Here is a 12,967-nt window from a genome sequence, read left to right on the forward strand (position 1 = left end):
AAAGAGGGAGAGATGTAACAGAGGTTGGTCATCAGTATTTAGTCTAGATGTAGCAAGGTCTCCTGGTCAAGGCCTCCAGAATAGACCAGAAGTTATAAGGATATGATACGATTGCTAATTTACTTGTTCTTGCTGCCCCCCTTCCCCCACTGGAAATTGAACCCAGGGGCAGGCACTCTACCACCAAGCTTTATCCTTTTTATTTATTTATTTTTAAATTTTGAGACAGGGTCTTGATAAATTGCCTGGGTTGGCCTCAAATTTGTGATCCTCCTGTCTCAGCCTCCAGACTTGCTGGGATTATAGGCATGTGCCATCGCAGCCAGCAAGGATAACAATTGTTGAATTCAGGTGGAGAGTGTACAAATGTGTTGGATTGTTCTTAAAAGTTAAAACTTTTCTGTGCATTTAAAAAATATTTCTGGGGCTGGGGATGTGGCTCAAGCGGTAGCGCGCTCGCCTGGCATGCGTGCGGCCCGGGTTCGATCCTCAGCACCACATACCAACAAAGATGTTGTGTCCGCCGAGAACTAAAAAAATAAATATTAAAAAAAATTCTCTCTCTCTCTCTCTCTCTCCCCTCTCTCAAAAAAAAAAATATTTCTTAGACATGGGTGTTAAAAAGGGTTATTATATTGGCTAAAGAAAAAGTATTCAAAATCAGATTAGTTTAGAGAGTTTGGTTCAGGGCCTTTCCACACTAACCTCACCTAATCTACATCACATCCCTATGGGGTAGGTGGCACGGGGCGGGCGCATTTCACAAATGAACAGAAGCTCAGAGAGATAAGAGGTTTGCTCAAGGTCACACAGTAAAGTTTAGGCCAAGCTGAGAGTTGAACCCACATCTATCCAAATCAAAATTCTCTGCTTCTCTTTTTAAAGCCTCTTCTCTCCCATCCCATTTCCCAGGACTGTTGGATAAGGCGAGACCCCTGTGCATTTACCATGTGTCAGGCATTGCATGTATCAGTCAAATCCTCACAACAACCTCATATGGTCATTACTAATGACATTCCCATTGTATTAAGGTACAGAGAGTTTAAGTAACTTGCTTAAGGTCACAAGCTAAGAATGGAAGAGCTGGGAGTTAAAGAACCCCGGCAGTCTGGCTCTATAGCCTCCCCTTAAAAGGGTCAAGTTAACAGTGGAAAAAGTTCAAATTGCTTTAGGAATATAGAGTAGGATTAATTTTGGTTCTCACAGAATCCCTGAAAAGTTCCCCACTCCTGGCTTCTGACATATTCCAAGACAGGGCTCTGGTTTCAGATGTGCCCACATGGGGGACACTTGCCTCTTGGATTCATCTGGGAGCTTCTTGAAGATGGTGGGGTGCTACTGTCACTCCCCATGGGTCTCTAGCTATTGCTCACTGCCTTCTGAGGTGCTCTGGCTCAAGGCTGATCTTGAGGTACTGTTTTAGATATGGTCCTGTGCTAAAGTGATGGGGTAGGGCACCGATTTGCCTACAGAATGAGCTGCAGGGTCCAGAGAGACCACTGAGGCAGTTTACGGCTCAGTAGTCAAGGGCCTGCCTTCAGAGTCAGGACAGTATTGCGGGGAAGGGCGTGACTTGTGACTTGCTTCTCCTTATAGCAATGTCAGTTTCCTCTTTGGTTCCCTGTTCCCTGGGATGTGCACCTGTCTACAGGTCTCCTACTTCACTTGCTGGCCTTGGATTCAACCTGGGGCCAGAGTGGGCTTTCTCTACCTCAGGGCCTTTGCCCTGCTGTTCCCCCTGGTGGCACTGCTCTGTCCTCACTTGTGGCTGGCTCTTTCTCACCCTTCGTCTCAGCTGATGTCAGCTGCTTAGGGAGACCTTCCTTGTCTACTGTAGCCTACTGCCAACACATCCTCCTGTTTTATTTTGCTCATATCTGTTATTAGTACCAGATAATTATTGATTGATTTGCGTTGATTCTCCTCCACATGAATGTAAGTTCAAAGAAGACAAGAGATTTAATCTGTTTTGTTCTCAGCACCAACTGCATCTGGCATTCAATAAATAAATAATGAATTGATTGAATGAATAAATAAACAAATGAATGAAAGCGTATACCAGGCCGAGCCCCCCAACGTTACAATCCCAGTTCTTCTGCCGCAGTGGGCTACCAGACGGTCAGACTTTGCAGATAGCCCCTTGGCCCCCTTCTCCAGGAGCCGGAGCGCGAAGACGGCTGGCTCTTGAGAGACGCTCCCCGCAAGCCTGGGCGGTGGCCCCGCGGGGAGAGGGGCTGTCGTCATTTGGTGACGCTCCCTAAAGCCGCCGCGCTGCCGCGGGGGCGACGGGGGGTCGGGCGGCGAGCGCGCGCGCGGGTCTTTTGCGACGGTGCCCGGCGGCGCTGGCCCCGCCCCTCCGCCCCCTTGCGACCGCCCGCCCCGCCCCCGTCGCTGCGCTCGCTCCGGGCCGCGCGGCCCCCGCCCGCTTCATGTGGCCCGGCCCGCGGCGGCCGGCGGCTGGGATCCGCGAGGCGGCGGCGGCGGCGGCGGCCTGCGAGGCTCCGGAGGCGGCGGCCGAGACCCAGGCGGCGGGAGCAGGCCCGGCCCTCGAGCGGCCGCCCGGCTGCAGCATGCGCGCCCGCCGGGGGCTGCTGCGGCTGCCGCGCCGCTCGCTGCTCGCCGCGCTCTTCTTCTTCTCGCTCTCGTCCTCGCTGCTCTACTTCGTCTATGTGGCGCCCGGCATAGGTAGGAGGGGGCCTCCCGGGACCCGACCCCGACCCGGCCCGGCGCGCCTGAGGCCGCCGCACCTCCCCGCCCGGCGCGCCCGGCCCCGGGGCCCCGCCCGCCGCCCCGCGGACCCCTTCCCGCCGCCCCGGCGCGGCTCCCGGCATTCCGCGCACCGACCGGGCGCCGCGGCAGCGCCCCGCCGCCCGCGCATCCTCCCCCGGCGCCGGAGCCCCCGGCCCGCCCGAGCCGCGCTCCCGCGCCGGGTCTCCGGTCCCCCGGTCCCCGGGTCCCGCCGACCCCTGGCCCGCCCGCGCTGCCCACTCCCCCGCCGCGTCCTGCGCGCCCCCGGCCCCCGAGTCCGAGCCCGGGGAAGGGGGGTATCCGCGCCCTCCTTTCTTCCACTCGCCCGCTCCCAGCCTTGCGGGCGGGGAGGAGGCGGCTCCTCGTGTCAGCCGGTGCCTGCTTTGGGGACCGAGGGGAAGTTTGAATTGGCCCCAGAGGAGGGACTGTGACTAGGGCCTCCGGAGCCGCTGCCAGGTGGAAGTGGGGGGAGCGCGGCGAAGACAGGGAAGGGGACTGGTTCTTCTCAGAGGCTCGTCCTCCAAGGAAGACAGCCCCGAGGAGCGCACCCCGCCCGCACGCACTGTGAGAACCGAGCCGGCGGAGGACAGAGGACATCCAGGTCAAACCTGGATCCCAGCCCCTGCCCGGGATGACCTTGGGCAGGTGACCGAGCCTCAGCTTTTCTCCTCTGTAAAATGGGGGTACGAACCCCAACCCATAAAGATTTAAGGGTGGAAGTAGATAAATGCTTTTTAAAGCTATTATCACTCTACCTGGTGCATGAGAGTTTTCAAAATAAGTAAAAACATTGATTATGTGTAAGTTTCAGAAAATAAGGGAGTAGGTGGAAGATTTAAAGAATATCTTTACCTGCCTTGGCATCACCATGGAACTCAGATAAAACCTCAGTGTTGGGCGAAAAATGAGCAGAAGATGCAGTTGGGGGGAGAGGCAAGGACAGTAAATTCTGCTAAAAAATTCTGATTATTTCGGTGTCAGAGATGATGGTTTAGCTATAGGGAAAATGCCTTTTAGTATTGTAGTAGTAACGAGTGCCATTGTCTGTTGACTGCCAATACTGAACTGGCAGAACAGAGAAGTTTCCAGATAGAGCAGGAGATTCTCTCCTGATTATTTAAAGAAGCATATTTTCCCTTGATGGTTAATATTGATGTTTGGTACTGTGAACTGGATCTGGGAAGCTGGAACAGGCAGCATCAGATTACCCTAACCATTTATTTACCCAGTGTCTTAGGGAAATGCATCCCTCTAGGGAGGTAGAATATGTGGCTTGTTGGCACTGAATGATTAGATGGTAAAAAGATAGGGATTCTGGCAGAACAAGAATAGATGACTAATTAGTGGAATTAATTGAGAAAATAATTCATTAGCATACTGGATATTAGATTTCTTAAAAGTGGATCCAAAGTGATGGGTTTGGACCCAGAGGCAGTGGTAGAGCCATTCTCCCCCTCCTTTTGTGAAAGTGACAGGTATTTCTGGTCTGGTTCCATAAGTCAGCTGTATCTAAAGGGGAGACTGTGTCCCATGGAGGAGATAATCACCCTTTTGATTGGAAAGGTTTGGAGCCAAATTCTTCTACAGAGTTGAAAATTAGGATTAATCAAGATTCCCCAATGGTAGACTTTTGGTCCATGGAACTATGCTTAAAGTGCCATATATTGTATGACTGAAAGATGTAAAGCACTTCAGTTTTCATTGGTGTCTCCTTGGATCTAAGTGTTTGCAAAGGCTGATCTACTTAGTTTTCGGTTCTGTTAGTGGGAAAGAGGAACAGTAAAAAGGATGTGGAGGAGTCCTGGTCTTTACACAACCACTGTTAGGTTTAGCAGTTTGTCTTGCCTTGTTAATAATGAACTTAATTTTCCAAATGTCTAGCTTTGGACTGTGGGGAGGTAGATGCTCCCAAAAGGTTAAGGCAGCCTGAAGGAATACATCGTCTCATGTGCCTTGGGATATGAAGACCTTATTTGAGACAGTTATTAAAATGAGCTTAGAAAATATATTAGTTTGAACCACATGAAATTCTGTTTTGTAGGTCAAAACAGTGTATTAACTGTTTCATATAGTTTGGTCTGAAACATTTGCAGATAATGACACATCTCTTTTCTGGCACAATGGAAAGTGGCAGACTCCTGTTTCCTCCTAGGTTTAATTTTTTTTTTCCCCGTCCTTGCTCTTGATTTATTTTGTATAACTTGTGGCCATGTGCTCAAGGGCAAAGAGAAATTATCACTCCACCAGTACAATTATATTCAGAAATAGGTAGACTTGAATTTGGAATGAAAAAAATCATGTTAGTTATAAACGTTTTAAAGTTATTTGTGTTTAATACCACCTAGACAAAATTTCAGCCTAACCATTAACTTAGTATTTTTTAGGTGATTGTAGTTCTTAACATTGTTGATCCATAATCAAAAGCAAATGGAAATTTTCTTGGACTTGAGAGTTTTCTGTGAAATGGGGGTAATGATACCAACTGACCTAGAAAATTAGGTACATGGGAAATTCCTGAATGTGACCCTAGTGTGTTTGCAACAAATCCAAAGTACTCTAATATCCCTATCCAATCCAGTGAGTATTTTAAAAATATGGTTGTGCTGGATGTTATGTTAAATTCAGAGGTACTGTTTTAGGGCTATGGTTGTAGCTCAGTGGCAGAGTGCTAGCCTAGCATGTGCGAGGCACTGGGTTCGATCCTCAGCACCACATAAAAATATATAAATTTTTTTTTTTTAAATAAGTAGTGTTTTATATCAGCACTGTAGGAGAAATTAAAAGGATGGGCAGAAAGTATGAGAAAAGTGGTGGGTTTGAAAAGGGAAGAGGAAGGTGATAAGATCATGAACATGTATGGCCTCTGCCCTCATCACTAACATCTGTTTCACCTGTAGGATTGAGGTATCCCTTTTCCTTTCAGGACTCTGAAGAAAACTTTGAACATATTAATGGCCCTTTAACTTAAAAGAAATCTAAGAGCTCAGAGTACTTCTAATGTTCTAGCTTGATCAGGTCTTTTAAAAGATAACAGGAGTGAGCTATTTACAAATATACATAAAAGTGCTGATTTTAAAACATGGTAGGGACTTTATGGTGCTATCATGGCAAGGTACAGGTTCTTGACCTCTGCACATTGTTAACACAGCAACCAGTACTGTGTGGTTAAGGGTAGTAGTTTATACATTAATGGAATTTTGTTAATTAAAATTCTGTTCTGCCATTTAAACTACTTTTCTCTTGTTCTTTGATTGATGAAAAAGGAAATGAATGATTTTCTTTCTTTTTTCTTTTTTTGGCCTGCTTAGTTTCAAGAAAAGTTTGATTTATGGCTAGCTTTTAGAAGGCAGGAACCAGGACTCTAATTTCACCTGACTTGATCAAATGACCTTGAGCAAGTCACTTGACTTCTGTGATCTGATACTTCAAAAAACAAAATGAAACTATTTGAAAAAGAAGATAGAACTGCATCTTAATAGAGTTTTTAGTCAGCTTTGAAAAATATCATACATCAATAGAGCTAGGGAAATGTTTAGTATGTAGAAGGTTGATGATTCGTGTACGTGCTATACAAATATTGGACCTAAGGTTTTAGAGAAGATACGTGTTTTATATAATCAATATCATTTTTTTTCTAATAATCACTAAAATTTTTCAGATCTCCTCCAGTCAAGTATATCATGAAATAGACTTTTTTTGTTTGTTTTACACCAACATACCCTTTGAACACCAGGTACTTAATGCCTGGGCTTTTCTCGAATGAAATGTGTATGGGGAAATGTGGATTATTTCATTTAGAAAATTAAAAAACCTCATCCTGCTAAAGACACCTTCTGAATTTCCCTCAACCCACACACACACTCTGGCTCACATATTTGAGTATAGTGTTGTGCATTCTTTCTTAGAAGGAATCCATATTTGGAGAACAGGTTGGAGTTATAAAACAGAGCAGCACCACCGTTGACCAGGGTTTCTCAGGGTGGTTTCTGTCCTCTATGCAGAGGTTTATTATTTATTTATTTTTTAGGTGTAGATGGACACAACACAATGCCTTTATTTTTATGTGGTGCTGAGGATGGAACCTGGGTCCCGCTTGTGCTAGGCGAGCGCTCTACTCCTGAGCCACAATCCCAGCCCCTATGCAGAGGTTTTGCTATATTGGAAGCAAGGTCTTGGGTTTGGAGTTGAAAGTTTCCTTTTTTTTAAATATATATACTTATTTTTTAGTTGTAGATGGACACAGTATCCTTATTTCATTTTTTTTTTTTTTAGTATTTATTTCTTTAGTTTTCAGCAGACACAACATCTTTGTTTGTATGTGGTGCTGAGGATTGAACCCGGGCCGCACGCATGCCAGGCGAGCACGCTACTGCTTGAGCCACATCCCCAGCCCCTTATTTCATTTTTATGTGGTGCTGAGGATCGAACCCAGTGCCTCATGCGTGCTGGATGAGCGCTCTCTACCTCTGAGCCACAACCCCAACCCCGAAATTTTCTTTAATAGCAAAAACAGGTTAGTCCTGGACAGTCTGTGGGAGCAGCTGTTCACACAGTCCTGGTCACTCTTCTGGGACATGGGTACTCTAGTCAGTGAGCAGCTTCTGCCACAGGCCTGTTTTCCCCTCCTGAGCTGGACAGGCTAGTGGGAGCAGTGTGTGATGAGCCCCAGGAAGGAGGTCTCTGTGGCCTTGCCTCTCAGAGCTCTTTGGGAAGGTAAAATGCAAAGAGGTGGCAGGACACAATGCTGCTGGCTGTCCTGGTGCCTTGTATTTTGTGCCTTTTCGACCCTGGAAGATGTGCTGCGCTCATCCAGGGATGTGAAACAGACACAAACTTGTAGCAGGCCAGAAGCGGGAGTGTAAAACGGGGCCTGTAAGAGGAGCGAGAAAAGTGGAGGTTAACAGTGGTCAAGATCAGAATAATTGAAGCCAGCAGATTGGGCGTGGGTTAGGGGAAGAGAGAAGGCGGGCCTGTGGGGGCTATCAGTGAAAGCACAGTTATCCTTCAGGTTTCACGCTCCCCGGATGAGGGCTTGCCTGCCTTGCACACCGTGTGTGTTTTGTAGAATATTGTGAGAAAGTTAAAGAAATTTAAGGTCACTGGGTCGTTAATCTGGCATTTGAGTGTCTTTCATGTTCCTAAATATGGGGGATCTTTGAATTCAGTTTTTTTTTTAAACAATAAGAGATTTGATTACTCTATTTAACAAAAGTCTTCAAGTTGGCAGTTCCAGGGTGAATTCTAAGGTTTGAACTGCTGTTTTTATTTCATAGATGATCATATAAACCCAGATTAGGTTATTATCTTGCCCAAATTGGGGAATTAGTAAGATATTCCTGAGTATGATTGAAAAAATGTCACAAGAGACAGAGAGTAATAGAAGGCAGTATGTAATTAGGTGCTCAATTATGCAAGACTGGCCCTTAAAAAGATGGGGTTCAGATCTGGGAGAGAGGCGTGGAGAAGGTGTTCATTTGTTTTTGGTGCCAGGAATTGAACTCAGGGGCATTCAGCCACTGAGCCACATCCCCAGCCCTATTTTGTATTTTATTTAGAGACAGGGTCTCACTGAGTTGCTTAGTGCCTTGCTTTTGCTGAGGCTGGCTTTGAACTTGTGATATTCCTGTCTCAGCCTCCTGAGCTGCTGGGATTACAGGTGTGCCCCACTGTGCCTGGCTCAACGTTTTTTTTTTTTTTTTTAATTTAGTTTTATGATTTTTTTTTTTAATGTGGTTCTAGGGATCAAACTCAGTGCCTCATGCATTCTAGGCAGGTGCTCTACCACCGAGCCACAACCGCAGCCCTCAGCATAGTTTTTTGGTACCTCCTCTTGTCAGATGTGCGTTGGGGAATTGAGTGATCTAGAAGGGGTGAGGTCGAGCTATCTTTTATCATAGTACTGTGATTCTTGCGGGAGGGTTTTGTACCTGTGCTTTCACTATGATGGGGAGACCGCTAAGTACGGGTTACTTTGTATCGTGCTGGGAGTGACTTGGGAGAGCTTTTTGAAGAAGTGATGTTTGGCCTGGGGTAGAGCCAATCACTCACCAGTCTGGGATGAAATGTTAGGGGCTGCCCAGCACACAGAAGGGCTCTGAGACAGGAGTGAGCTTGGGTGGAGGTAGCTGCAGTTTTGTGCGTGAGGGGCCTTCCTGTTCAGGAAGGTAGGCTGGGTGCCAGTGCAGGCCATGGGAAGATCACAGAAGAGGAGTGAACCTGAGCTGAGAGATCACCCGCCCAGTCAGCCCTGACTGAGTGGGCAGATTGTTTTCCATTTTCTTACTCATCAAATAGAGGATACTGCTTTTCCCAGGGCAGTTGTCAGAATTGAGCTCTGAGACTGGTACAGAGCCCTTCATGCTTGTCATTATTTCTTACCGTAGGTGATGTCCTCCTGCTCTGTACTGATTCCAGGGTCCCTTTGACATCTGAAGTTAATGATTTGGAGCAGGTGTGTGATTGGGACCTCGAAGTAGAAAGCAGGGTAGTGATTCCTTTTATCCAGTAAAGATCCTCCCCGCCTTTTCGTGTGTGTGAGGTGCTGGGGATGAAACTCAGGGCTTTGTAAGTGCTGGGCAAGTGCTCCACTGCTGAGATACAGCCCCAGCTCTCGGACCTCCCACCTTTTTTTTACCCTAGGGGAGCTTTACCACTGAGCTACATCCCTAATCCCCCTATCCCCTACCCCCTTTTTTAGAGAGAGGAGAGAGAGAGAGAATTTTTTAACATTTTTCAGTTTTCGGTGGACACAACATCTTTATTTTATTTTATGTGGTGTTGAGGATCTAACCCAGCGCCCGGCGCATGCCAGGCGAGCACACCACCGCTTGAGCCACATCCCCAGCCCCTCCATCCCTTTTAAAAATTTAAGTTGCAGATGGACACAATACCTTTATTTTGTTGTGGTGCTGAGGATTGACACCAGTGCCTCATGTTTGCCTGGCAAGTACTTTACCACTGAGTCACAGCTCCAGCTCCCCTAGTCCTCTTTTTTGGTGTGTGTGTGTGTGGTACTGAGAATCAAACCCAGGGTCTTGTGCATGCAAGGCAAGCACTCTACCAACTGAACTGTATCCCCCCACCCCAAGTCCTTTTAAATTTTTATTTTGAGACATGGTCTTGCTAAATTCTTGGGGCCAGCCTTGAACTTGCAATCCTGCCTCAGCCTCCTGGGTTGCTGGGATTACAGGTGTGCACCACCACCCCTGGCTAAGGAACTCCAATCTTAAAGGTCCTGCGGAGGGGCTGTGTCTGCTTCAGGCAGCATAGCCTCGGTCTTTGGGGGGAGGGAATAGCCCCCTGTGAGCAGCCTCTTTCTTTAGGACATTTGCCTGGGAACATAGGTCTTAGAATTGCTACACTGAGTCTGTCTTCCAAAATCATTTTGACAAAGAAAGGGGAAAAAAGAAGGTGTGTTGTTTTGGTCAAAGGGAAAAACTGAAAGAATTTTACAGGGAATATTTTTGGGAATTTTATGGGAATATTTTTGGGATGTTAAGAGCATTTTCCCCCTTTTCCTTTTCAGTCCTCTTTTGTCCCCAGGGCAGTCCTTTTAAGTTTCAATCTGCAGAGTCAGTTTTCCCCCTTCAGCTGCTGAGCATGGGGCAGAGCCCTGGACCCCTCCTCAGTGCTCTAGGAAGCTGGATGTTAAGTGGAAGTGAGGGCTGCATTTTGACCCACTCATTCTTTTTACAGGGTGGCTTTATGCTGAGGAGCATTCAGACTCCTGCCAGTCCTGTGATTCATTCGGTGTTTTCCCAAGCATGGGAGTCACGTTCAATAATTCACAGTGCTACTTTTTTTTTTTTCAAAGTCCTCTCTCAGTTTGTTAGTTGGAGTGAACAATTATTTGCCCCTGGGCATTGTCCTCCTTCTTTTGAGGTTAGAGTTGCCCAAAGACTTTGCTGCCAGCAGAAGGGAGCGGGCCATTGTTTCCGAGGTGCCTTAGTTACAGCATCTCCCGGGAGTTGGCCTGAGGGTGCTGGTGGAACTGTGGTGCTGAGGGTCAGGTGCCAGAAAGCAAAGACCCAAGCAGCCCAGGGTTGTGTCTGAAACCTAAATTGACCTGGGGTACTAGAGAGCATAACTAAATAAATATTAGTACCCAGGGAGCTTTTCCCGCCCTCCAGGGGTCCTGAAAGTACAATTAATAGATATTGAAACCTTTTGCTTAATTCTCCTGTGTTGAACAGCCAAAAACTTGGAAAGATGGGGGAAAAGAAAACAGAACAGTTTTTTTCTCCTTAAAAGCTGCTGGTTATTTCATCCTGAGTCCTGCTGTTAGGCACTAAGCCTAAAGTGTATTCGTGATCGGATGTGTGTATTTTTCTGTTTGTTAGCCCATCGACCTGTGATCGTGATGTGTGTGTGTGTGTATAGTACTGGGCAATGAACCAAGGGGCGCTCTACCACTGAGCTACTTCCCCAGTCCTTTTTATTTTTAGTTTTGAGGTAGGCTCTCGCTAAACTGTGGAGGCCTTGAACATTTTTTTTTTAATTTTTTAAATCTTTATTTTTTAGTTTTCCGGCAGGCACAACATCTTTGTTGGTATGTGGTGCTGAGGATTGAACCTGGGCCGCACGCATGCCAGGCGAGCACACTACCACTGAGCCACATCCCCAGCCCGGCCTTGAACATTTGATCCTCCTGTTTCAGCCTGGAGTTGCTGGGGTTACAGGTGTGTACCCACACCTGGTGCTGTGGTCATTTTGTGTAATTTTAAAAAGAAAAATCCTTTTTTTTTTTTTTTTTTTTAAATATCTTTAGTTGTAGGTGGACACAATACCTTTATTTTGTTTTTTCTTTTCTTTTTTTTTTTTAATGTGGTGCTGGGGGATCAAACCCAGCAACTCATGCATGCTAAGCAGGTGATCTACCCTTGAGCCACAATCCCAGCCCCCGGCCCCCCCTTTATTTCTTTTCATAAAAATAGTCATCAGATTAAGGAAGTCAAACCAGATGAACCAAAAACGATAGTAGACTGACTTGGGGATTTATGATGTATTTATTCCTCAAATTTTCCTATTAGATTCCTATTATCTTCCCAGCACTTGTAATTTTCTTTCTTTTTAAAATTAATTATGTGGCTCAGTGGTCAAGTGCTTCCCTAGCATGCCCTGGATTCCATCCCCAGCACTGGAAGAAAAAATACCCTAGGCGTCCTAGTAGATGTGAAATGGTACCTCACTGCAGTTTCAGTTTGCATTTCTCTGTTGACCTACAGTGCTGAGCATCTTTTCTTCTTTTTTTTTTTTTTTAAAGAGAGTGAGAGAGGAGAGAGAGTGAGAGAGAGAGAGAATTTTTTTAATATTTATTTTTTAGTTCTCTGCAGACACAACATCTTTGTTGGTATGTGGTGCTGGGGATCGAACCCGGGCGGCACGCATGCCAGGCGAGCATGCTACCGCTTGAGCCACATCCCCAGCCCCCTGAGCATCTTTTCATGTATTACTGGCCATTTGCATATCTTGTTTAGAGAAATGTCTACTCAGGTTCTTTGCCCATTTTTGCTTTTTAATTTTTTTCAATTTTTTGGTACTGGGGATTGAACCCAGGGACACATATCAGATTTGTGATTTGCAAATATTTGGTCCCATTCTATGGCTGTCTTTCCATTCCCCAGATAGTGTCCTTTGGTGCTCAAAGTGTATAAAATTAAGTTTTTTTTGTGTGTGTGTGTGGGGGGGGGTGGGGGAGAGCGGTGCTGCAAGTAAATCCAGGGTCTTGTGTGTGTTGGGCAAAGCTTTTAATTTTAATGCGGTCCAGTTTATTTATTTTTTTCCTTTGTACTTTAAAGATACCCTATCCTGCAAGTAGTATCACTTAACTTTTGGTCTCTACAGTGTTCCCATTTCTTTTTCTGCCCATGAAGCTACTGAGTTGATTGTATTTTATGTTTTTCGTACTGAGGATTGACAGTAGAGGTGTTCAGCTACTGAGCAACACTCCCAGACTTCTTACATTTTGAGACAGGGTCTCATTGAGTTGCTGAGGCTGGCTTTGAACTCGTGATCCTCCTGCCTCAGCCTTCTTAGCTGCTGGAATTATAAGCATGCCTTGCAGAGCCTGGCCTGATCTGATTTTTGAGAAAGTTAGAGTCAAAGTTTTGTTTTATTTATTTATTTTTTTTCTCTTGTGCTAAGTGTAAGCTTAGTGTTAGTTTCTTGATTTCAGGTTCTTTGTCTTTAATATTGCTCCTCTGTTTGCCAAAGCTGAGAT

General features: G+C 46.1%; 1 protein-coding gene across 1 annotated transcript in view; it reads left to right on the plus strand.

The window, feature by feature from the left end:
- Positions 1–2,414: 2,414 nt before the first annotated feature.
- B4galt5 (beta-1,4-galactosyltransferase 5) overlaps positions 2,415–12,967 on the plus strand; it is a 72,307-nt gene continuing 61,754 nt past the window's right edge. Inside the window, exon 1 of the mRNA XM_078051953.1 lies at positions 2,415–2,685. Within this exon, the coding sequence (XP_077908079.1) occupies positions 2,430–2,685 (256 nt within the window). The 5' untranslated portion in view covers positions 2,415–2,429. The remainder of the gene's footprint in view (positions 2,686–12,967) is intronic.

The sequence above is a fragment of the Ictidomys tridecemlineatus genome, chromosome 5 (assembly GCF_052094955.1).
Source record: "Ictidomys tridecemlineatus isolate mIctTri1 chromosome 5, mIctTri1.hap1, whole genome shotgun sequence".
Classification (NCBI taxonomy): Eukaryota; Metazoa; Chordata; class Mammalia; order Rodentia; family Sciuridae; genus Ictidomys; species Ictidomys tridecemlineatus.